The sequence below is a fragment of the Lissotriton helveticus genome, chromosome 8, assembly GCF_964261635.1.
Source record: "Lissotriton helveticus chromosome 8, aLisHel1.1, whole genome shotgun sequence".
Lineage (NCBI taxonomy): Eukaryota > Metazoa > Chordata > Amphibia > Caudata > Salamandridae > Lissotriton > Lissotriton helveticus.
Genome location: NC_136069.1, coordinates 1,215,473,354 through 1,215,500,657, shown reverse-complemented (window position 1 = coordinate 1,215,500,657; position 27,304 = coordinate 1,215,473,354). Strand labels below are relative to the sequence as shown.

The 27,304-nt window shown below is 42.9% G+C and overlaps 1 protein-coding gene across 1 annotated transcript in view; it reads right to left on the bottom strand.

The window, feature by feature from the left end:
- The window catches only part of LOC144771933 (lysozyme g-like), a 178,822-nt gene that overhangs the window by 103,260 nt on the left and 48,258 nt on the right, over positions 1-27,304 (bottom strand). Inside the window, exon 3 of the mRNA XM_078656165.1 lies at positions 14,616-14,714. Coding sequence (XP_078512291.1) covers positions 14,616-14,714 — 99 coding nt within the window. The remainder of the gene's footprint in view (positions 1-14,615; positions 14,715-27,304) is intronic.

Sequence of the window (27,304 nt, the reverse complement as noted above, 5' to 3'; positions counted from 1 at the left end):
AGTTCCAATCCGTCCAAACTGGTATTTAAAGTCTTGAAGGAGCTCACAGCGAGCAGGCTTCCTGTCACGGAGATTTGCTCCCTTGCTCACTGTGAGTCGTTAGCTGGCTTCTTTGTGGAGAAAGTAAACACCATCTATCGTTCTTTTCCCAAAGCCGACCCTGACAGTACGATTTTTACATTGCGTACCTCACAGTGCTTGGCTTCGCTTCCCATTCCATCGGAACAGGAGTTCAATCTCCTAGCGGCCAAGGTTAAGTCTGGATCGCCAGATGACCCTTTGAGACCAGCCCAGTTTTTGGACTCAGCGTCCATTTGCCTTCCACCGATCCGGCAACTGGTGGATCAATCCCTTACCACCGGGCTTGTTCCACCTAGTTGGAAGGCGGCCTGTGTCATGCCCATCATAAAGAAGTCAGGGCTGGATCCAGTGAAGCCGGAGAGTTATCGACCTATCTCCCTTCTTCCATGGGTGACTAAGATCACAGATGCTCATGTGAATAACATCTTATCAAAACATTTGACCTCTGCACACCTACTGGATCCTACACAGAATGGCTTTAGATCTGGGCACAGTACAGAGACAGCACTCCTATATATGGTTGAACATCTCCGCTCTGTACTGGATGCAGGTCAAACGGCGGCACTGATCTTATTAGATCTGAGTGCCGCCTTTGACACTGTATCCCACACCATTCTTATCCGCAGACTTGGTGAGGCTGGCATAACAGGCAAGGCGCTCGATTGGTTCCAATCGTTCCTTTCGGAACGATCATTTCAGGTAGTAGTGCCACCGTTCAGATCTAAACCTCATGCCATCACTCAAGGAGTTCCGCAGGGTTCGGCGCTGAGCCCCACTCTCTTCAACTTATACGTCCAACCTTTGGCGGCGGTTGCGAAGAGTTGGGGTCTCACTATGGTATCATACGCCGATGATACCCAGTTGGCGGTGGTTCTTGATGGGGACTCTGACCAATTGGCATCAAACTTTGCGGATGGTTTGAGGGCTGTTGCTGGCTGGCTCACTACCAACTGCTTACAGCTCAACGCCCTCAAAACTGAGGTGATGGTTCTGGGAAAACATCCTGATCTGTGGGGCGCGAGCTGGTGGCCTAATGAGCTGGGACCTCCCCCTAGACCAGTCTCTGAACTAAAAAATCTTGGCATCTGGTTGGATTCTAAACTAACCTTCTCGTGTCATACGAAGAAGGTGGCATCTACATGCTTTGGCATTCTTCGCGGTTTGAGGCCTATCCTCAAATTTTTTGATGCCTCTACTCGCCAGATGGTGATTCAAGCTAGTGTGTCATCAAGGCTTGATTACGCGAGTTCACTGTTCCTGGGCGCCAATCAGGCGGAGGTCCTGCGACTCCAACGGGTTCAGAACGCAGCCGCCAGGGCTCTGGTAGGCCTACCACGCTTCTGCTCTGCCCGCAGTACAATCTTTAAATTACACTGGCTGCCGGTAATCAGACGCATAGAGTTTAAGACTTTGTGCTTCGCGTTCAAAATCCTTAAAACAGACACCCCTACCATCCTCCAGCACCTCTTGACTCTGTACACTCCCTCACGTAGCCTTCGTTCGGCAGGTCAAAATCTTGCACTTGTTCCACGCTTCCAAAAATGCAGATTAGGCGGCCGTTCTTTCACTGTGCTGGCCTCTAAGCTTTGGAACGCGCTTCCTGTGCATATTCGATCTTTAGAAGATCTTCTTGTTTTTAGAAAAGCTGTTAAATCATATCTCTTCCCTCTGCCTTTTTAAAACTTCCCTATTCTCTCTTTTCTGTTAGTTATGTGACTTTCTCAGTTATAGCGCCGGGACGCCCCTTTGCTGGGGCAGCTGTGCGCTCAAAAATCAAATTAACATAACATAACATAACATCAGACTCGCGGTGGACAGGGGCGACTCAGCCGTCCTCATCCTCCTGGACCTCTCCGCGGCATTTGACACCATTTCCCACGGCATTTTGAAACATCGGCTGTGGGAGATAGGTGTCAGAGGGGAGGCCCTGGGGTGGATTGAGGACTATCTTACTGGCCGCCTTACCACCGTTCGAGTCGACACCCTGGTCTCCAGCAGTCGTCCTGTGACTGTGGACGTACCTTAAGGGTCGATCTTAAGCCCATTGCTTTTCAACCTGTATCTGACACCCTTGGCTAAAATCATTAAATCATTTGGCTTTGAAACGGTGTCATATGCTGATGACACCCAGCTGCTGATCACGTGCGGTGTAGATTCCGCTGGCACCTGCACACGTTTTAAAAACTGTATGGTCGAGATCAGCAGCTGGATGCGGGTGAACAAACTCCAACTGAACGCGGGCAAGACAGAAATTATCTTGTTCGGGAAGGCAGAGAGGTGCTGGAAGCAGGAGTGGTGGCCTGCTAAATTGAGGGTATGCCCGACCCCTAAGCTGGCAGTCCGCAACTTGGGAATTATAATTGACAGCACTCTGTCTATGAAAAATCATGTCGCCAGGGTGACTGGTACCTGCTACGGCATAATGCGCAGCCTCAGAAAGATCTTCAGATGGCCTCCTATTGAAGCCAGAAAACCTTTGGTGCAGGGCCTTATCATCAGTCATCTTGATTACGGTAACGCCTTGTACCACGGCTTGAATGGGGACCTATTGGCAAAACTGCAAACTTTGCAGAATACCGCAGCCAGACTAGTGCTGGACATGCCGCCTAGAACTGCTTCATCGCCGTGTCTGGAAAAACTGCACTGGCTCCCCATCCGGCAAAGAAGCCAATTTAAGATCTTGTGCTTGGCCCACAACGCACTGTACAACAAAGGGCCTCACTACCTTAAAAAAAATTAACTGGTATGTTCCGAAAAGGTCCTTAAGGTCCAGTAATAAGTCTTTACTGACACAACCCCGCGCGCGCACCTCTAGGTACGGGAAGCGCTCTTTTTTCTACCTTGCCCCGATACTTTGGAATAAGCTGCCCTCTCATCTTCTTTCCATCATGGAGCACCAGCAATTCTGTAAAGCACTGAAAACCTGGCTTTTCCCAAGTAGGACCCCCCTTGTTGTCTAAGCTGCCCTTCTTTACTGTCACTCCTCCATCTGGTTTTTATGCTGCAAGCGCCTTGAGACCTCACGGTGATAAGCTGCGCTATATGAGAATTTTTGACATTGACATTGACATTGACATATTATTAGTGAATTTAGTATGGCTATTTTTAATAATAGCAGTTCCTTATCTCATGATAAAGAATAAGAAGAATGACACAAACACTAATAAAAAGATTGCTAACCAAAAGGGAGATAGAGTAGAGTTTGAAGCATTAGATAAGACAGATTTACATCACACTGTAACAGATAATGACACCTCATTAAATATATTTACAAAGTTATTGTTTAAGCATGTAGACACAATGGAGATTAGTGATTGTCATGTTTGTATGAAATTATCTACTTCAGTAGCCGAGGGGTTTACGTACCACCATTTACCTTTAACTTCTGCCATGCTCATGACGAGCTGAGCTCGTCATAACGGCCGCGGCCCGCCCACGCACGATAAATTCCCCACCTGTGTGGGAGAATAAATCAGTGGGCGGGGTTGTGACGAGCACAGCTCGTCATGAGCACAGCTCCACTGTGAGTTATGACGAGCTGAGCTCGTCACATGCACAGCGGTGCCGCGTACCCCCCCCCCGCACCGCGGGGGAATTACCCCTGCAGCAAAGGGGTTAACATATGGTATTTCATGTAGCATATTGTCAAGTTTATTTTATAGAACAGGAAAATTACAATATTATTATTTTAATATAGATGTAGTATTTACAGAAGTTCCTATTAGAAATATTATGAATCCAGTACGCAGTAGTTTAGATGCACAGTTTATGGGTGAATCTTTCCTAATATGAAATCATTAGATAAAGAAAAGGCACATAAAAACAATCTAACTTGCTCATTACGTGAAGAAGAGAGCGTTTTTTTTAAATTTAGTTGAAGAACGGAGGCATGATTTCCAAAGGAAAGCTGATGAACAGAAACACCGTTTTCCAACATGGGCTCAGAAAGAGGGAACATATACAGCTGGCAAGGCTCAAGCTGTGATGTCCGTAGACTATGTGAAGAAAGCGAAAACATGTCTCCTTAGATTGAAGACAGATTATAATAACGTATTTATTGGTTCCAGTGAATGTGAACATAACTTCCTAATTTTGGGAGGTTGGGGACTAAAAGGGGGAACTGATCCAGTATTTCCAGGAGTTTACTACGTGTGTGGGAATAAAGCTTAATATGAGCTGCCTGCAAGATGGTATGGGAGTTGCTATTTCGGAATAGTATTTCCGAAAATCTATCATGTGAAGAGAATCACTGGAAGCAATGAAAACACTAATGAACTAACCCGAAGAAAGAGAGCTAGTTTTTCAGAAATAATAGGTGATATATTTAGTGCATTGATACCTTCAGTTGGAGTTGTTCTAAATTCACATTTTATTGATCTACACAAAGTCTTTTTTTCTGAATTAAAAAAGCTTTTATCAAAAATGCCGAAAAAGAAACAGCAAAACCACAGAATGGCCAACCATGGAAAGTTATGGTATGGTCATTCGTGCAGAACTGCCAAATCAAATCTATTGCTTGCCATTAAAACCAAGCCCAAAGAAGAAGTAAAATCTGCAAGGGTGGAATACAAACGTACATTAGAAACATCTAAAAAACTCTGGGAGGAATCAATCTGGGCTGAAATGTTACTTGCTGCAAAAACCAATGATAATGTTGGCTTCTGGAGACTGGTGGCCAATGGGGGGCATGCCGGGAGAGCCGTGAAAGATGTATTTCTGGATGAGATGACCTGGGTAACCCATTTTACAAACCTCTACAAACAGTTCGATAGCGAAAGCCAATGGAACTTAAGGTCCTTTTTCCCTACTGAACCCCTCAACTTCACATTGGAGGAGACTATAAGGGTGATCAATGACCTTAAAAATTCAAAAGCCCCTGGCCCGGACAGAATACCGGGGGATCTCTATAAGCACGAAGTTGATGTCTGGGCCCCTTATCTGAACCGTTTGTTTAATGCCCTATCGTCAAGTTGCAACTTTCCAGACAGCTGGCGGGCAGCGGAGGTTGTGTTAATATTCAAAAAGGGGGACAGAATGACACCGTCCAACTACAGACCAATTAGTCTGATGGACACACTCCAAAAATTATACGCAAAACACCTCCTGTACAGAATTAATGATTGGCTTGAAGCTACGAAGATAATTTCCAAATTCCAAGCTGGCTTCCGGAGTAAGACCAGTACAACAGACCAAATCTTTCGATTTTGTTGTCTGATTTGGAAATATGTTCAGTTGAAAAAAGGTCATCTGTATGTAGCCTTCGTTGACCTGAGGGCTGCATTTGACTTAGTCCCACGGAGTTTACTTTGGAAATCCTTGCAAAAAATTGGGTTGCCGGGATGTATTTTAGCTCAAATAGTAGAGCTGCATGCTGATAACTTTGCTAATATTAGGTGGGGCCCCAACGGCGAGTTGTCTCGTAATATTCCTATTGAACGTGGGGTTCGCCAGGGATGTGTCCTGGCTCCTACCCTATTCTCCCTGTTTATTAATGATGTCCCTGATTATTTAAATACTTGTGTTAATGATTCACCGCAGCTTAATGGTGTAAGGGTGCCTGCGCTGCTTTTTGCAGACGACACCATACTTATATCCCAAACAAAAAAGGGCCTTCAGGCACTCCTTAATTCCTTTAGCAGCTATTGCCAGACAAAGGGCTTGGAAATCAATGCAAATAAAACAAAATGCATGTCATTGAATCCCAGTATGCCAGACAGAGGGCTTTTGACTCTGAACAACCAAAAATTAGATACTGTGGACAACTTCTCCTATTTGGGTGTTGTACTAGATTCTAAACAAAGCTGGAAACCCCAAATCGAGAAAAGTAAAATAACATACGCCCAAAATGTCAAACCAATCTTATGCAAAATGAATTCTAGCACAAGCAAAAGTGTAACCCCGGTTTTAGAACTTTTTAAATTCAAAATACAGTCTGCTGTACTATATGGAGCAGAGATATGGGGCCCATGGGCAAGGAATAGTTTTCAAATTATGGATAACAAATTCATGCGGGCTTCTGTGAGGGTCCCCACTAGTACACCCCTTTTACCACTCCAACTGGACTTAAATTTTAGGAGAACAGATCATTTAGCAATCTTGAGGCCTTTATTATTCTGGGTTAGGCTTTGGACTACCCCCGAGTTGATAGATTACAGAAATGGCCTGCAAGAATTGATGCTGCTTGATACTTTTAATTCCATCACTTGGCTAGTGCATATTAAAAAATGGCTTGCACTTTTGGGCCTATACTCAATGTGGGAGACTCCAGACAAAATGCCTACTTTTTCTAAACTAGTAGTCAAGCGAGCTTTCTGGACCCACATTAGCAGGGAGCTAGTAGTTGGAGTTAGTGTTGGTTCAGCAGTCCAGGCTTTTTTATTATTTAAGGACGAGCTTTGTTTCGAGCCATTCCTGGACGAGATAGAGCCACCCATTGCAAAAACTCTCTTCCTAAAGTTTAGATACGGGATACTCATGCTGAATTACAACACTGAAAGATGGGCACAAAAAAGATTAGGAGCCTTGACTGCTAAAACCAAGTGCTGCCCCATGTGCTCCATTAACTGTCCCGAGAATGAGCTACATATGCTTTTTGTTTGTAGTGCATATACGAAGCCGAGAAAGAAATGGTTGAAACCAATGTGTAACCTTCTAGGGACTAGGTCCTGTTTAATAGCTTTTAGGATCATGAAAAGTAATTCAAATCAGTTTGTTGTATTTAGTATGAGTACATTTCTATATTCTGTTTACATAATTAGAAAAAAACAGGGACATTGTCTTTAAGTTGGAAATTGTACATGTTTTCTTAACCCTCGCATTGTGATAAAAATTTTTAATGAAATATAATGTGTGATCTTCCATGTAAAAATGAAATGTAAAGATGAACTAATGTTTGATTTTATATGTATGTATGTGACTTTTATGGCCAAAAAGGCCGAAATAAAGTAATAATAATAAATTCACATCGAATTGGTCAGTTGTCAACAGTGGTTGATCGTCTTTCGACTGATACAGCTGGAGGTTTCTTGATGATTAATACAGAAATGGTTGCAGTTAGATCTATGGTTTTGCAGAATCGACTTGCACTTGACATATTATTGGCTAAAGAAGGCAGAGTCTGTAAAATGTTGAAAGTGCAACATTGTTGCACTTACATACCAGATGAATGTACAGAAATTAAAGGATATATAAAGAATATTACAAAAATGCATGAAGAATTAAAACCACTGGAGGACAGTGTATGGGAAAGACTAAAAAAAAGTAGGGACTTGGTTTACTAATATAGAGAAAAGTATTCTTAGACAAGTAGTATTTCCATTAGTAAGTATAGCAATAATAGTTTTGTCAATAATAATATGGTGTAAATGTTGCACTAATAAGTAGAGAAGGAGGAGATATAAAATAAATGGAAAGGGAACCAAAAGAAAGTATGAAGAGATATAATTTGAAGAAATGAAGGACAAGTTATATGACAGAATGAGAGAATTAAAGAATAAAGATAAAAACAAAAATGAAGAAGGAAAAGAAAGTGAGAATTGCTAAAATTGGCATCTGATTAGGGATGGGTAATTTTGTGAAAGCTTTAAAATGCCATCAGAGAGGGAATTGAAGGAGCAAGAACCCATAGAAAAGAGCCTTGATCGGACGCAATCCTCTGATGTAACTCTTAACCCCATATTAACCTTGTATTGTGTAAATTAATATGCACAACAGACTACTCTAAAGAAGAAGAAGCTTGCCTATGTGTTTTACTAATGATTAATTCGAGTGAGATTCTAAAATGGCCGCTAACTGAAAATCTTTAGTACGCATGCGTCTACTGCATCTACGTAGTATGATGTACTTTCGCTTGGAGGGAATTTCTTGCCTTTGTGCAGTTGCTATCAAGATGGCTGCTTTGAACTCACATGCTGTCCTGCTTTGCTGGAAACTAAAACAAGGTATTTAACTAATGCTAACACGGGGAAAGTATCAATAAGTACATGGTAATAGAAATAGGTGGTTTACAGTGAAATAATTTATTCTTGAAAATAACATCTGTCTTTCTACCTTTATTATTAGTGCGCCTTTGGGACTCTTGAGTATTACAGAAGTAAGCAGAATCATGTGACTGAAATGTTCATCTATGCATGCCTATTGAGAGTGAATCCTGAACGATGACTGCAAACTTGAATACAAGCCAAGGCCACTGAGTGTCCTTGCCTGGCAACCAAGTGGTGAAGACTTCACCAGAAAATGTGAATGTGGGTGGGAAAAAAAGTTTGAATTAAGAATTAAGGGTTTGGGTTTATTAACAATGGGCTAACTGAAAAGAGTGAGATGTAAGCATGGTGTGATGTTCACCTCCCCTTGCTTGTCCAATAATAGTTAGGAGTTTCATGATAGTAAAACATTTTTTGGGGGTACGTGAATATTGCAAGGTATAATTGAGGTAGTTCTTAGTTAGTTAGAGAGAAGTCGATGCTGAATGCTGTAGAGACCGAGAAGAATCGAATTGCAGAACCATATATTTTAAGCCAATTAAATTAGAAGAAGATCGCGGAAGAATCTCGAGGAGGAAGAGAGTGTCAGAGAGGGGTGCTACACAAACATCAGTGATAGAGAGGTCCTCTATCCTGACCTGATTCCTGTCCTGAAGCCTTTGGTTGCCAGATCTTTCCTTGGGGACCCTTTCCAGCCACTTGTAAATGTAAATGTAAATGTTTTTGTACTTGTATAGCGCACAGCTACCCAACAAGGGTCTCCCGGCGCTTGTACTCATACCGCTGAGGAACCCTTCCTGGCTTTCCTTGTGAAGTGTCCACTCCTGGACACCCCCATGGTGAAACCAGGCATCCCCAGCGCTGTTGGGGGCCGTTGTGGAGATTAAGCAAGCTATTGCCCAGAGTTGCAGCGTGGGGCCCATGATTAGAATAGGCGCTGAGGCAAGAATATCAGGTCAGAGGTATTTATGAGCCCAAGACCCGCCGAGGCAGGAATCAAACCCTGGTCCCGGGCCTGAGCTCTGCATCAAGGTCTGCCGTTCTAACCATTTGAGCCACACTTCTCCACACTTGGCCAGGGGGTTAGTTTTCACACCATACTTGGTTACTATAATTATATATCTTTTTTATGAGCCTATGCCCTTTTCTCTCTATCCTCTCCTTTCCATGCATAGTCATTGCGCAGTATAAATGAATACATTTAATAATTGATTTATTCAATCTTCCTTCCTAATGAATAGACAGAGACTGTTCTGTACTTTGTAAGTGGTTCACATGAAATTATTCTTAGATAAAGATTTAAAATACATCCAACTCTGTGATCATTTAATATTTGCAAGTAAGTTGATTTATGTCATTTCACCATCAACTAGTATAACTGATGGTGCATCGACCAGAGGAAAGAATTATTTGATCAGTGAAGTAGTAGTTCACAACCAGAGGTAACTAATCTTGATATGGTAAGAAATTTATAAAAACATGACCCCAGCGGTTATTGACAGGTTGTTGTGAATGTGTGCATGGGCCCAGATGAGTATATTGTGTTGGACTACCTATTGCTGGTAAGCCGCTGGATCACCGGAATTTAGAGAAATATGTTGAACTCATCCCGGTGTAATTTTCTGACACCGGGAACTTTCAGCAGTGCCTACACATTGTCTGCTGTTGTTCAGAGCAGCAACGTGCAGGCGGGGAAAGGGCTTATCAGATTCCAGCTTCGCCCATAACAAAAGTTGGAGTTATGGGGCCATTAGGCCTCTTTATGTTGGAGTATCCTGGCTGGGAGCTATCTGGAGCCTTTTAAGATTGGTTTTGTGCAGGAAGGTTCCTTTTTCTGCACAAAAACAATCCTGCACGGAACAGATGCACTCTTGCACCATGGTGCCAGGATGCGTACGTTGGCGTTAGGCTTCCGAAACGGCACTAGCACAGGTAGAAAGGATAGGAATCCACCATTTTGCTTAAATACTGTGCATTCCTCCCCTTTTACTTTGGCATAGGGCAGCTCAGCAAGGTGCCTTGCTGCGCTGCCCTATGCCAAAATCCTGCAAATAAGCCCCTAAATGTGTAAGTTGAAGCCCAGGTTTTGAGTCAGTAATGAGTCAATATTTTGGCACAATCCCAATGCAAAATCTAATTTGTTAAATTTTATAATGCTCTCTAATGTACTCATGATAGAACTGCTAAACATATGTGAGGTCTTCAGATCTATCCCTGAAACCAGTTCCAGGATCCTTGTTTGCAGTGCAGGGAGGACCTGGCCTGGCAATTTGGGCTGGACTGTTTACATGAGTAACTGGACTGAGTCCAAACTGGGGAGGCTTAGTGAGCAGAAAAACGATGATGGATTAAACCCAGATCTGTAACTGGGGGTGAGTGTCTTAAAAGTTTCAGCACTCCGTCCAACAACTTACTGTGTTTGCTGCATTAAATCTGATGTCACTTCCTATGAGGTCATAGGTTGTGATGAGACTTCCTGTGATGTCAAGCACTGGGATGTCACACACTGTGATGTCTCTCACCATGCTGTCACTTGCATACTGCCTAACTTGGTTAGTCCCCTCACTTCTTTTTTTTAGGACTTGTGCATTGTGAGGAAAAGTTGATTTGTGAGAATTGCCAAATACTGGACTAGAAATCTTTGTTGGTAACATTCTCAGTCAATGCAGAGCCTCTCTGTATAACTGTGACTGCAGCACTTTAAAAAGTAGCTTTGTCATGCACATTTCCACAGTAACCCACCTCCGTTATTCACCTGTATTTGCAGTAGCCTGTATGCACGATACTCGGGTTAATGACAAACTGTTCAGTGAGATAGCATGTCACTATGACCCATTTTAAAATCCTCTACTTTGTTGGCTCTGGAACCCGTCATCTGTTACGAATGAAAGTGTTGCTGGTTTAACAAACAGGGCTAGTCATCCATCAGTTTGTTAAATTCCATTCACCTTTATACAGGTTGCATAGAATATACATAGAGGTAAAGTGCCTTACTGAGGTTAAAGAAATTGGGAGTCTGGCTCCAAGCTACTTGAAAATCGTGATAGGCAGGAATTTCTTCAAAAGCCAACCCAAGTGCCATAACTGGTGCCTCCGATTGCACCAAATGCTACTGTTAGCACTTTGTGCAAGTTTTAAAACTGAAGGTAAGCAGAATTTCCTTGAATGAGTGACAGCCTGTTACCCAACTGATCGTGACTAAGTCATTTGGATAAGAAAGGGGGTACTTCCAGGGGCGTAGCTAGAATTGGTAAAGCAAGTGCATTGGCACAAGAACCCAAAGCCCTGAATGGCCCTGAATGGCCCATTGTTACTTGATAACTGCTGTATTTTACTACCCCAATAGTCCAAGGGACAATTTCTCTGGTTGCACCATGGCATTCTTGGCACTCTACTTTGTACATCTCCATTGTCTGACCCTCCCTGTGACATAGCTGCCAAGTTTCTGTGTTATATGCCTGATGTACTTGTCCAGTCCAGGTTTTGCCTTTGAATATTGGGACTTGTAGTCCTGTTTTATAATGGAATAAACAAGACTACAAGTTCCAGGATCCCCCAAAAAACCTTGGACTGGAGCAGCGCCACTCTTGGACCTGAGAATCTTGTCAGGGCTGCTGCGATGACTCACGAGAGTCAAAAGAAGCTAAATCTATGGAACAGCAGGGCAGATTGTACTGCTGCTTTGTTGATTTCCGTGCAGCTTTCGACCTTGTGGATCGGGAGTAGCTTTGGAAAACACTAAGAAGGTATAATATTCCGAAGTAGCTCCTAGCAATAATTCAAGTTTTGCATGAACAGAACTGGGCACAGGTCATTAAAGATATAAGAGGGGGTTTGACTCCGCAAATAGCTATAAATAACGGCCTTAGACAGGGTTGCGTTTTAGCCCCACTTCTATTTTCGATATTTTTTGCAGACCTACCATCTTCCTTGATGACCGATAGAAATGCAAGCCCAAAAGTTAGTCGGAAGCATGTATCCTGTTTGCTGTATGCAGACGACTTAGTAATATTAGACCAAACGGAGTTGGGTCTGCAGAGAAAGTTAAATGCGTTTAATACCTACTGTGCATCTAAAAGCCTCACAATAAATATGGATAAAACAAAAATTCTGTGCTTCGGTAAGAGAAATCAAAACTTTTATTGGACTTTGGGGCAAACAAAATTAGAAATTGTTAACCATTATAAATATCTTGGGATTTGGTTTGACAAGTCCCTAAAATGGACTATGCACCTGGAGGCCCAGAAAGTTAAAGCCCTAGCTTCAGTTTGCTGGCTGAAAAATGTCAATAGTAGCTATGGGGACATGTCCCATAGACCTCTGTTGAAGGCGTTCAATGCAATGACCCCCCTCAAATGCAATATTCTGCAGAAATACTATGCCTAGGAGGGAAAAGTACCTGGAACAGAGAAGAGGGTAAATGTTTAAAAGCACTATTGTCACTACCTAGCACATCAATGTTACAGTCAATTAGGTTAGAGCTAGATGTGACTTCGTGAGATGTCCAGATACAAGTAGGTTTGTTAAGGTTCTGGAAAAGCCTGGAAGCAGGAGAAGAGTTGAAAGTGTCACAATGGTGTATGAAGGAGATTCAGAAGAGTGAACTTAGGTGGGTGAATGTAATAAGAAAAAAACTGTACTCCATCTGTGATTATTTAAAAGTGGAAATGGACCCACAGTCCCTGTATATCGCAGAATAATAGAGTGAGCTTAAACTCCTAGAGAAGGAATTGTCCAAATAAAACTAGATGGAATATCTGTTAAAAAAAGAGTCTGCGCAACCCTTAATAAATAGCTGGAGGAAAGAAATTGGTATCCCTACTTAGACACCCTGCCAAAGCTGGGGCTTAGGATGGAACTTTTAAGGGTGAGAACTGGGATTAATCCAGCTCGGTCAAATGATAAAATAAAAAAGTAATTGTTAGGAACAGAGGGTAGATGCACATGCAGGATTGGTACGAAATGTAATTGCTTGCATATATTAATAGACTGTCAAACATTAGTAGCCCAGCGAAAACAGTTTTTACGACCGATATTTGTAAAATATAGCATTGGGTCCCGTCTGCAAGCAATTGAACTTCTCACAGACATGTATCACCTTGATATCGCCATTGCGGTGGCAAAGTTTATCCAGGCTGTTAAAAAGTTGTTCATGGAATAGGAAATGGAGAATCAGATTGAGTAATGAGTATAGAGAATTAAGTTTTATTCTTTTAATATCTTAAAACAGGTTTTAGTGAAGCCGATCTACCCTTAGGATGTTTGAATGTATTTTATTTGTTGTATGAAATTGTTTTTAATATAACCATGATGGAGGATATGGAACTTCATAGTCCTTAAGGGAGCGAGATGCGATTTTAGTAATTATTTTAAGAAGTTTAAAATAAATGTGTATTCTTTGTGGTTTAAAGATCAATTATCTAATAAACTTAAAGTTTGACTTGACAAAAGAAGTAGTTAGCAGGGGCAGACATTTTTTATTTTTCGTAACACCGCCTCTGTAAGATGGTCCAGCAGCAGTTTTCCTTTAATGCCTGCATGACGGTGACCAAGCCCCTCCTTTAGAGTAGCAACACTGGGCTCCTTTTGATTAGTTCTGAGCTAGAGAGTGTTCTAAAAATCTAGCAATACTAGAAGGGAGTTCATAGTGTTTTGGAACTGTTTTTAATGGACTGCCCTAGCCTGCATTGCCAACATAAATCTTGATTGTGTCTCATCTCATGAGCCTTCTCTAACCACCCCCACCGCCGCCCCCACAGCCATGCTCACATATCGAATACAGTGTGCAACTAGCATTTTATTTCTTACAAAGATCAAAGTGTTTCCAATTATCAGTGTATACAATTGTACTATCTTGGGTAGATTGATACATATTATAGTTCACAATTGCAGTTTCTAGCATCTTTATTGCAATGTATTGAGTGCTTTGTTCTTGGTGCAGAGTTTAGTATGCCACAGGCTTAAGTACTGAGCAGCATATTACTTGTTAAATCTCTTAATATATTCAAGTGTACTCATGACAGACCAACTGAACATGCACGCCACTTCCGGTGATGTCACTTCCTGTGTGTCACGTGCGATGATGACACATACCGTGATGTCGCACCCATTCTGCCTAACTTGGTGAGTCCCCCACTTCATTTTTTTAGGACTTGTGCCCTGCACTTAGGGAATTAACCTTTGTTGCCCTTCTGTTCCCACTGGTTACTTATGGATCAGGGTGGAGACACCTGTCAAACGGATTAGGGTTCTCCTTCAGGGAACTGCTGAGCACAAGATGGTGAATACGTAAGCATCTCGTTTGTACCGTGCCTTGAGAAGATTAGCAGGAAAGATAAAAGTGCATAGATGTTCTTGTTTGTACACTGCGCTATTACAATCCGCAGCCCAATGAAGTCTACGATTGTGCTGATCAAGGAAACGTAATGCAATACGTAGTGATTAATTACCCTTCAGCAGTCACCTCAGACCGCTTTGTGAAAATAGGTTACAACGCTTAGATGGAACAGATTGAGATTTGTGCTATTTTCTTAAGAATTAAACAGTACCTACCACAATATTTCAGCTTGTTTAATTTTGCAGTAATGCAACTTGCCCCAGAAGTTGCAATTTCCTTCACATAGCCGTAACAAAAAGCTCCACTCGATAGATCTAGAGAGGTAAAAATAAATATTTTAATTAAAATTGACAGATTTACAAGATTCAGTGTTTTTAAACCTCGCTATCCTGTCAAATTTCTTAAAAAGCATTTAAAGTACATGCATTGGGGGCATGGCCTGCAGGCCAACATGGCGGTTGTAACCATATGAGGCTCCCACTTGGCCTGCACACAATCATTAAAATCCGGTCTAATCTGCACAACTGAAGACCTCCTACACCCACAGCTGAAAGCGTTGAACATGTATAAGCTAACTGTGGCCCAAGACACCAAGGACCTGCAGTGCAGAGTCACTGCGCACCAGGGACTCGGTCTGCAAGGGGAAGGCAAGCGACGTCTGCTCCTTCTTGGCACGCGCTGCTAGGCGAGGTGGCACGAGTCGAGGTGCAAGAAAGAGACCTTCCCCGCTGAGAGGCCAAGAGCCCAGAGCCTTGAGAAACAAAGGAGGAAGGAATTTGCGGAGAGGCCACATGGGTGGATCCAAAATGACCTCCACAGAAGTAGGAGGGCTTCAGAAGGGCTTTGGCAGGAAGTTTCCCATTGTTTTATTGAAGATAAGTGGGCATGCGGTGCCGGGCCTGCATAATGCTGAAGTCACCCCTGAGGTGGAGCTAAAGAGTCCATTAAAGGTGAGCGACCTTCCGTCTACCCTCCCGCATTGAAGGAAGAGACACAAACGGTGGATTGAAAACGATCAGAGAGTGTCAACCAAAAAAAATGGGAGGGGGAGGCCCCATTAGCACTCACCTACACTAATCAGAGGTATGCATTGGACAGACCCAACTGTGTGTCATAAGGGATAGAGGATCCTATATCCATCTCCCATCTAGATGAAAGGTGGACAGCAGTAGTGGGGAAGACAGCTATGTTGGAGGACCTATTGGGAGGTGGCGAGGACCCTGATGTAGCTAGGCACCGAATCCTGCCCTGACAAATACTGCCCTTAAGAAAAGACAAGCTAATGTAGAGTCACCTTCTTGTAGTTCTGACACTCATGGCTGGGCCTGCCTCACCTCTTGAGACTGTGTGAATAATCAAGTGTTTGGGTGATTGTCTGCTAGTCATACCCTTTGCCTGAAGGTTGGCCTCCTCCCTATGAGACATTATTGATGGAACACGCAGAGTAGGCACCAGAGGTAAGGAGAGATGATTTCTAGGAACCCTGTAGGGCTGGGAACAACAAACGACAATATCGCATCTGGCAGAGTACCACATGGGACAATGACCACAGGGATAGGAAATATGAGGGGAGGGGAGAAGATTTCACAGTCTCACCTTCCTATCATCCACCTTGCTACAGCACTGCACCTGGACCGGTCCAGCCAACTCACAGTTTAGGCAATTCACAACCAACCTAGAAACAAGAGTGCTCATATTTCTGAAAGGGGTAAATATCGGTAGTACACACGTGAAGGAACTCCTGCACAGTGGTGAAAGGCAAGCCCAATCAAGGGCTACAACAGCCCATAAATAATACATTTGCCAAGCCTGTGGTTGTGGTAGATAAGCCCCTGGGTGGAAATGGCACCTAAGCAGTAGGAACTGTTGAAGAGGCGGAGCATAACAACGGTACTATTGCAATCCTACAGGCGATCAGGAGCTCTCTCTTTCTGTTTATATATTGGGTTTGTACAGAGAGCACTCACACAGAAGTCCCTTGCACTTGGGACCAGATGGGAGTGGGGCCTGACCCGGCCAACAAAGATGACTCCTGATGCGTCCGGCTTTGATTAAATGATAATATAGGAGTCCCAGTAATGGTAACCAATGAGGAACAATTCAATGACACTATTAAATTCACATTAGGGGGTGTCAGCCAAGTGCTGAACAATCTTTGAATCTACCTCCTTTGGTTCCTGTGCCCATACACACCACAGGTGCAGTAATTTGGGGAGGGGGGTGGCAGGCTGTGTTAAGATTTGAAATGGGGTATTCTTGTCCATGACTTTCTTGGGGGGCCCATCCACAATGGTGGACTCACTACAAGCATTAACCAAAACATACTTCATGATGTAGAACAGTAGTGAGAGGGTGGGAAAAGTTAGTTTAGTAAGATTTTAGTATTTTTCATATGGCATCGCAAATTGGAGATTAACAGAGAGCAAGAGGCACATATCCCACTCATGACACAAAATCAAGCAGTAGTGAATGGCCTCTCACCTGGAAAATAAAATCAAATGAGGTGCAATCCTTAAACTACCAAACAAAACAATGCAGATGTCATCATACAGAACACGCACCCAATGGAAACAAAATGTCTGCCTCTCGCATGCCAAGGGCATGAAAACTGCATGCTCGACTCACAAGTGGATCATGAAGAGTCAAAATACTGCTAAGAAATCACCTCTCTTTCAAATGGTTGCATAAGAGGAGGACCACACAAGAATGCTATAATGTGACCATGGGAATCCTACATGGGATATCCATTTTTTTCTGAGCATCTATTACCAGCTCCCAATAGCTAACATGCTTCTAAAACACAGAGGTCTGTTCAAATCTCAACTTCTGACAGGAAGACTGATCCTGAGAGGAGATCCAATGAAGTACCAGATTTTTACAAAGATAGGACAGGAATGGAAGCACCCAACTCACATGCCTAGGTGACATGCTTAGCAATTCTTAACTGCTATGGGTATTGTGACATTTGGTGTGACTTCCACCTGGCCCCAGAAAGGTTTCACTTATTACTGTGGAACTCATGATGGGCCTACAGGAAGGAATGCGGAGGAAGGCACCTCATTGCATGGTGGATTACAGATGCAAACTCAAAAATCTTCATTGCATATGAGGAGGAAGGTAACTTCACTCAAAATTGAGTGGAATCACACGTGACCCTTTAGGAGGCTTTTAAGGCAATTATTATGAGGAGAGTCATAAACAGCACTGTGGGACACTTCAGATGGAGGTGTGCCGACTGGAAGCCACCTTCCTGCAACCCCAAACATCAAAACCCTAACAAAAAATGTAACAATACAAATCTAAAGTGACACGAGTACAAACGCATCCTCCCAATGGGACTGCTTACCAATGTGAAGAAGGAACTCCTAGAGGAGGAAATGTGGAGGAAGAATTGTCAGTGAACCTACTCCAGCGTCAGACTGGGATAACACCGCGTACCAGTGTCTTCCCAGGTGAAATATTTAAACATATAGCAAAAATAACTATGCATTTCCTCAAAGCAATGCTGGATAAGTAGCTAGCAATTGGACAACTACTGGCACCTTTGTGGTCAGCCCAAAGGACAGCAATACTCAAGTGTGACTGACCTTGGGGGCTGTAATCATCCAACTGTCCAAATTCCCTTATAAATATTGAGGTCAGAATTCTTTTAATTTGTATCACATTAACTTAGTTTCAGCTGATGGGAAATATCTTGCAGATGATCTGCACATTTGGGAATCTGTGATAGCTAAAACGCAGCATTACTCAAGTGAGGCGCTGCCATACACCTGTCAAGAGTGGAGACAGAGCATTAGCTGACTGGTACGACAGAGTGGCTGGGCTAGTGAGATAACCTGTCTCCTTGCCTTGAAGGTGTACCCAGGAAAAGCACTGTAGCATATAGTGTGGCATCATAATGCAACACTGTAATCAGGATGAAAGTAGTTTCATCTAAGTCTTAAGACAGGCTTAGAATGTGCGCAAGTGATCTGCAGAGAACATCCGAATAATAGTCGTTGGAAAAGCAGACCTAGAAATGGCACACAACTACGTAATCTGTCCAAGGTGTTGTATTTTATTTCTAATTTCATTCAGTGTGGTTGGAGATTAACAGAATGGTGGCAGATAGTTCCTTTTCAAAATGGCGTCCCTTCAAGGATGCGTGACATAAAGTGGAGCTGGCAGACACCATTCGCGTCAATTCACCAAAATGCCATGGGTAGCGAAAGTGACATCAAATGCCCTTTGACCTATACAGACACACATTCACGCTTACACACACACACTCTCACATAAACACACTTTCACACACACAACATACATTTAAAAGCATTTTTTACATACCTCAGCTGCCAGAGATGCTCACATTTCAGCTAATTGAACTCCATATTTATAACAATAACAGTGAAAAACATTATATATATATATATATACTACTACTTGGACAACCCCATGGAGCGTAATATATATATATATATATATATGTACGCTCCAGAAGTTTCTCAACCCGCAATCACGCGGAAAAGAATGGCAGCACTCTCTGTATATGCACGATATTTATTTTCAAAAGAACGCGCTTTCGGCACTCGGCCTTCTTCAGTTAGGTATCAACAGTTACGGCATGTCTCTGCCATTTAAAACATCACCTGACATGTAAACAAAGAAAACGGACTTTGCTGAAAACATATCTGCGATCGCCATATTGGAATGGATAAACCTCGCATTAGACACAATAATACATCATCTTATGTCAATTAATGAGGTACATTTCACCCTGTATGGGTAACATTGTAAAGTCTGCACTTATTAGTCAGCAGATATGTTGTAATATTGCCCTGTATGGGCCTAGAGTCCTCTTTCTTTGTTCCATTATCAAAAATATTTATCAATCCATTGCATTCATAGTAAAAGTCATGTATCAAAATCATTACATATTATTGCCAAAAATCACGGAATCATCTTCAAAATTCATAATGTTAATCATATCAAATCAAATGAACTCCCAAGTCTTCATGTACATTTAATCCCATTGGGATTTTGGTTTGCAGATCGATTATGTATCGCGACTCGAGTCGTCTAAGTTTCTGTAACCTGTCTCCTCCTCTCTCATTTAGGGGAACTGCATCTAGACAAAAATACGATAACAGGTCCCTGTTACGAGCATGTTCTAAGTCAAAATGTCTGGCTACAGGATAACTTGCGTCTGCATTCTGAATTGCCCTCTGGTGCTCTAAAATCCGTAGTTTCACCGGATTTGTGGTACTGCCAACATACCTTCTGCCACAAGGACATGTCAAGCAGTACACCACATAAGGTGTAGTGCAGGTAAGGAATTTCAGTATTTTTCTAGGTTTCTGCATCCCAGGAACACTATACTGTGTGGTTCGCTTGCTTCCCTTACACGCCTTACACCGGCCACATGGAAAAAAACCCTGCAAGGGTTCTGACTTGGGTGATCGCAGATATGTTTTCAGCAAAGTCCGTTTTCTTTGTTTACATGTCAGGTGATGTTTTAAATGGCAGAGACATGCCGTAACTGTTGATACCTAACTGAAGAAGGCCGAGTGCCGAAAGCGCGTTCTTTTGAAAATAAATATCGTGCATATACCCTGAGAGTGCTGCCATTCTTTTCCGCGTGATTGCGGTTTGAGAAACTTCTGGAGCGTACATTACGTGTCGGGTGCACCCCCGACAAGGCAGGCACCAGCCAAAGAGTGCGGGAGGCAGGTGCAAACGGAGCGCGAATATATATATATATATATATATATATATATATATATATATCACACCAGAGTTGCCTCCAACATATACATATATATGTATATGTATATGTGTATATATATATAAAAGAATCCGCAGTGTCGGAGAAGGCAATCCTGTGCCCACCTCTGCAATGTAGACACGGACCAAAGATTCGTGCTGAGTATTCTTTATTTGTTGCTAACCGCCGCCATAACGTTTCGCCTCCTCAGAGGCATGTTCACATGACAATGTGTTGTAAGTACGTAGCAGTATTTAAAGTGACAGTGCCGGATTTGAAAAGTGCATCATGTGACAGAGTTACACATAGACATAAACGAAATACTTATTGTTCAACTTATTCCGCGTTTATATTGTTGGCCACCATGCATTGTTGAAACATTTGCAGTTATAAATAAGCCCAAAGATCTTCTAAACGGCATTGTAGTAACCTAATGCAGGGATGTCAATAAATAAATATTTAAATCTAGAAAATATTCATAAAATTTTCGATCGTAAAAACAGAATATTCATTTATATAAGACATGTATCCTAAAAACACGTTTTAAATATAACTAGACGATCTTCTGTGCAAAAAGTGCAATAGTGCAGATTGAGCATATTCCTGAGCGGAAACCGTTGCTATTTATATGTCTGTCTCTATAAGTTACTCCATATTCTTTTAACGGGGCCTTGTGAGGAACACTGCCCTGTTGGTGCATCTTAATGGGGCTGTAAATTTGACTTATTCGGGCTGCAAGTCCTGCATGGTAGATGAGAGGACCAAGGTGACCAAGATAATATACATATGTGTGTATATATATATAGAAGGGGCGGAAGACGCAATAAAGCAAAAGAGAGGCAAAGGAAAGCAAAGATAGCAACAAAGAAATCGACAATATCTGATAATCTTGTAATCAATCTGTCAAATAAGAAATTATCAGATACCCAAATGAAATTATTGAATAAAGGACTACCTTACTGCCCAAATAAGAACATTGATGTACCCAAGATAAGAATTGACATGTACAAATACTGTGTCAAAGTAAAACTCAGAAAATATTTCACTGAGAGAAAGACCAAAAAAACGGTTAATATAACACGCATTGAGGAAGTATCCCCCACAGTACAAAAGGACTTACCAGCGATAATAACACTGGCATCAATTAAAGAAACACCATCATTGAGTCAACAAGAGACCACAAGCTCATTTCAAACTGATATTGAATTTTGTAAACAATTAGGTACACCAACGAACATGGGCGGAGAAAGGGGTCTGAAAAGACAATCTAGATTCTGCCCACAACTCCCGCCTGGGAATAAAGTTGATCTTTTTCATGAGGTAATGATGATAGAGGAAATAGCGAAAATCTCAGGAAAATCGTCCAACCGAAAAAAGGATATATGCAAAAAGAAAAATCTATTGCCTCAGGAATATTAAGCAACATCAGAGTTAAGAAATGATTCCACAATTATAATAAAGTAATCTGACAAGGGTGGAAACATTGGCGTGCAGAATGTAACTGATTATATTGCTGAAGCAAAAAGACAACTAGAACACCAAGATCACTACGAGCCACTAAAGAGTAACCCATTGGAAAATTGGAAGGAGGAATATGACTCTTTATTGTTGACATAGAAAGATAAAGGTCTGATTGACTTCGACGAATATTCCTATTTAAAGACGGACAATCCCTTCACAGCCACAATCTACTTTCTACCCAAAGTACACAAAGCTATTGTGAAACCTCCGGGCAGACCAATTGTGAGCTCAATAGGATCATTACTTGAAACAACATCTAGATTTATCGACATATTCCTAATCAACTATGTAACCATACTACCCTCGTTCCTAAGTGACACAATGGATTTCCTTAACAAAATCTCAGGAATCAAATGGAAAGCAAATTATTTAATGGCAAGTATAGATGTAACATCACTCTACACGTCAATACGCCATGAGGATGGGATTAAGGCCATTAAAAAAGCTTTGGAAGTAAGATCCATCAGTTATTTGGAACATTCGGCAAAGTTGATAGAAATGCTTACTTATTGTCTAACACACAATGCATTCTTGTTTCTGGGGAACCTGTACCTGCAGAAACAAGGTACCGCGATGGTGACATCATTTGCGCCCACATATGCGAACCTTCTGATGGGCATGTGGGAGACTGGAGTGATTGACGAAGAAAAAAAGCACAAATCAAGAATTAAACTCTGGTGTCGCTTTATAGACGATCTATTTATAATCTGGGACGGAAATAGCGACGATCTGCAAACATTCATTGACTCACTGGAGAGAAATGATCTCAGCCTCCACTTTACTTCATCAATCAGTGCAACTAACTTGATTTTCCTAGACATAGAAGTTTTCGTGAAAAGAGGAACCCTGTGCACGAAAATTCACAGAAAACCAACGTCTTGTAACAGCATGCATCATGCGAATAGTGGGCATCCAGCAAAACTGAAATGGAGCATTCCGTACGGACAAATGTTGCGGGGAAAAAAGGAATTGCTCAGAACTGGATGACTTAGTAAAGGAAATTGATGGGATGAGTAAGCGATTCCAGGAACGAGGTTATCCTGAAGAAGTGATCCCGACTGCACGGAAAAGGATGAATTTGAGAAATAGAGCAGACCTCCTCTTGCCAGAAGATAGCAAGAGGGATGGAACTAGACACAAACCAGATAATAATAAGAACGTGACACGCTTGATTGTCGATTATAACAACCAGAGTGATGAACTGAAAAAGGCACTAAGAAGAAATTGGAAAATCTTCTTGATGATACTCTTAAGGAAAATCTGACTTCTTATCCTAGCATCACCTGTAGAAAAACTTCATCACTATGTGACATTTTAACTCAAAGTCACTTACAGCTGAAACCCCCTAAGAAATCATCATGGCTGACAACTCCAGGGTTCTGGAAATGTTCCAAATGCAAGGCCTGTGACCATGGCACAAATATTACAGATTACAAACTACAATGTGGACGGACTGAGAAAATAAGGGACCACATAACACGTGAATCTAAATGTGTGGTATATAGACTCATGTGCCCATGCGGAAAATTCTACATAGGAAGCACAATCAATAAACTAAAACTAAGGATCCTCCAACACCTAAGAGCGATCAAGAATGAGGACACGAGCTATCCTATGGCTATACATTTTGCGAAATACCATCAGTCGAACCCCAATTTGTTAAAATATGCTGGAATACAATTAAGTAAACCATCTGAGAGAGGGGGTGATCAAACACTACATCTACGCAAACTTGAATCGAGAATGATCCTGGCAATGGGCACAGAGTATCCCTTCGGACACAATCTTGATGCCGAACTGTTTGTACATTTGTAAAGCTTCCAATTGACCACAAAATCAACTGTTTATCTACAAATCCTTCTGAAATCGATCAATGTAAATAGATGTAAATAGTATGAGAATCTTGAGAAGAAAAATCGCCATGAGAGAGGATAATCCTTTTTAAACTATATACAACTCCGAGAATGAACTGAGCAACATATCACACGAATGACGATGCCATGATGATGAACTACAACACAGAGTCCATTTTGACCCAGGAACCTTTATTGTATATAGATGTACTTTACAGACTGAACATACAGAGTCCATGAGAATATCGAATTGTAAATACTTACTTTGAAGTGTACAATCTTACCATGGCCAAATGCAATGATAATACAAGAAGGAACGCCCTGTGGACATTTGAGTCACTGTAAAAAATGTAAAAAACATGTATGGAACAAGTTTAATTGTACTTGTAAATGGCATCAAACTGAATGGATAAGAAAAAGTGGGATCAACATCGCAGAGGGTCATGAATTATGAGCACTTTACCATAATAGAATAACATCTAGTTGGGAAAACACCCTCTCCCATCTGTCGGAATATGTAAATAGTTTGTAAATATATAGGTGTAGATTATATACACTGTAAATTATTTACAATGAGTACTTTACTGTGAATTTAATATGTATTTTTTACAAACATAATGAATTACAGAACACCTAAAAAATGGCGAGCATCATTATGCCATTACCTGCAAGCAAGGTCGACAGTCTAGACACATAATGGAAATGGAAAAGGGGTTTTTGTACTGCTCCTAGCACTTTAAAAATGGTCTAGACTCCAGGGACTCTATGGTCCAGTGGAAGGCTAGCAGAAGCCGAAACGCGTAGGCCTTCCTAATCAATGCACGTTATTTTGCACATGGTGTGTAAATAAAGAACTTTTGTAAAATTCTACCTGTTTGCTGTGCCGTGACTTCCATCGTGAAGGACGAAGTGAGGAGAACCTAAGAAATATATATATATATATATATCCAGTAGGTAGTTATAGTTAGGACCTAGTTTTCATAGGAAACTAGGTCCTAGGTCCTAGGAAAAGCGTTTTTTGTTTTCCCAATAACTTTGGTACCGGCTGATGAATCTTCACAAACTTTTCAGAATTAGTGGTCGGCTCCAGTCAGCTCCTGTCTTGAAAGTTTCGGGGTTTTTCGCCAAGAGTGGTCCTAGAAAAAAGGGAGTCCCAAAATGTGTTTTCCCCATGTTATTTTCCATAGAAAACTTTAGACAAAGCTGCAGCTCGAACTGCTGACCGGAATTACACCAAATTTGATTCTTTGTTCAGAAAGCGTCCTTTTTGTTAAATGGTGTAAATCCGTTCAGTAGTTCCTGAGAAATTAGAAAAAGAAAAAGTTTCGATATCTGGGGCAGCAGTGGGTTTGCAAACCCTCCCAACCACGAGCTTCATTCTAATTGGCTGCCAACACTCCAAACCAGGAAGTGTTGGCAACCAGGTCACATGAAAACAGTAGAAAATACATTAAAAAAGAAGAAATATTAATAATAATAATAAAAAACTTCTTGTATAGCGCCTGGGTACACTAGGAAACAGTGTATGAACATGGACTGGGCTGATTCCGGGAGAAGTTAGAGGAGTAGGCTGGAGGGGGAGAAAGAAGGGGCTCATATCTTCGGGAACAGATACGTTTTTAGTTTTTGGCGGAAAATTTTCTCTGATGGTTCCATTCTGAGTTCAGTGGGAAGTGAGTTCCATTGTTTGCTAGCCAAGTATTTAAAAGACCTACCGCCCATACGCGCCCTGTGGATTCTGGGCACTTGAAAGAGCATACGGCCTTGGGATCTTAAGAATCGTTTGAGTTGATATTTGGTCAATAGTTTTTGAAGGTATATTGGTCCTTTTTCTTGGGCAATGCGGTGAGTCATGCACATTGTTTTGAAGATAATATGACCCCCCTTTATAGAAAAGGGGGAGGTAGAAACACCCTGACCCCCTAGGCCTGTTCAGAGGGTCCCACAAGGACCTCCAGGGCAAAAAAAGCATTTTTTTAAATAATTTCGGTGGAAATCACAATAGGCTCGCGAATCCAGCGGAAATTGTAAGAAAAACAAAGAACGGGCTCCCGCGCTTCATTTATAAAAAATCCCCGGGTGGGCCAGGTCCAGGGGGCACTGTAAATTCATTAGTAGGGGCCCCCAGGTGCCCCCGCAGCCCTGGGGACTGCCACCTCCATGGGGCTGTCAAAAAAATGTGTGGTGAGGGTCCCAACCCCCCCCATGCTGCCCCGGGGACCACCACCTCCCTGGGGCTTTTACAAATTACAGCGGGGGGCACGTGGCCCCCGCAGCCCCGGGGACCACCACCTCCCATGGCTGTTAAAATAAAGCAAGGGGGGTAGTCCCAATCCCCCCACGCTGCACCGGGGACCGCCACCTCCCCAGGGCTCTGTATTTTATTCAATAACCTGTGTGGGGGGCTCAAGCCCCCCCAAACGCCCTGGGGAAAGGCACCTCCCCGGGGCACTAACATTTTTAATGCAGGTGTCCGTTACGGACCCCTGAGCACCGGGGACCACCACATCCCCGGGAACTTGCAATGGTTGGAAGGGGGCAGCGTGGCCCCCCTCCTGGAGCCCCCCATAGACCTGGGGACCGCCACCCCCCAGTGCCAGTGCAGTGTCCTGAGATGCCCACCCCGAGACGCAGCTGTTTGCTATGGCAGGGTGGGAGCCGTGCGGCTCCCGCCCTGTCATAGCAAACTCTGCTTTGGATTTTGGAAGCAAGAGCAGGTTTCCTCCTCTCGCTTCCAAAATCCAAACCAGATTGCTTTTCCACAAAGGAAGCTGCATGTCAGCAGCTCCCCTTGTGGAAAAGCAAAGCTGGCTCCCGCAGGAGGCAGGGAGCCGGCAGGACCGTGGGGGAATTGGGGCTCCCCCCACGGTCCCCAGTGGAGCGGCCAGGCCCCAGGGAATGGGATCCCCGGGCCAGAAGTGGCCTGGGAGGGGGCCATGCAGCCCACCTCCCCTTTGAAAAAAAAAGACAGGCTGGCCCCGGGGGATTTGGTCCCTGAGGCCATAATTGGCCTGAGGAGGGGGGCCACACTACCCCCTGAAAAATTTAAATAAATAATACAGATGGCCAAGCCCCGGGGAATGGGGTCCCCGGGACCATAATTGGCCTTTGAAGGGGAACCACGCGGTCCCCCTCTGCATAATTTTTAAAAATGTGTCCCCGTGGCCAAAAGTGTCAAAGGGAAGCGGGGCCACACAGCCCCCTCACAAAAAAATAAAAATAAAATAAAAAAAAGGAACCTTCAAATCGCCAGAGGCCCCCCCCCCCCTCCCTGCACCACTGTGCAAACGTGCCCCGTGGCGCATTTTAAGGGGGGGAACTAGTTCCCCTTGAATCGTGAGAGTCCCTGGGGGCAACTTGCCCACCAGGTACCTCCAGTATACGCCACAGGGCTGCGTTGCAGAGAGGTGGTCGAAGGCCATGACCTTTTTTACACCTTCTGCAATGCAGCTGTGTGACGCTTACTGGAGGTACCTGGTGGGCTAGGTGGACCCCAGGGACCCTCAGGATTCAAGGGGACTTAATACTCCAACTTAAAACGCAGCACAGGGTCTAATGTGACATGTGTGCAAACACGTCCTGTGGTGTGTTTTAAGTTGGGTGATTAAGTCTCCTTGAATCCTGAGGTCCCTGGGGGCCAACTGGCCCACCAGGTATCTCCAGCAAGCGCCACAGAGTTGCGTTGTAGAGAGGTGTAAAAAGGGGCATGGCCTCGTACCACCTCTCTGCAACGCAGCTGTGTGGCGCTTACTGGAGGTTCCTGGTGGGATAGTTGGCCCCCAGGGAC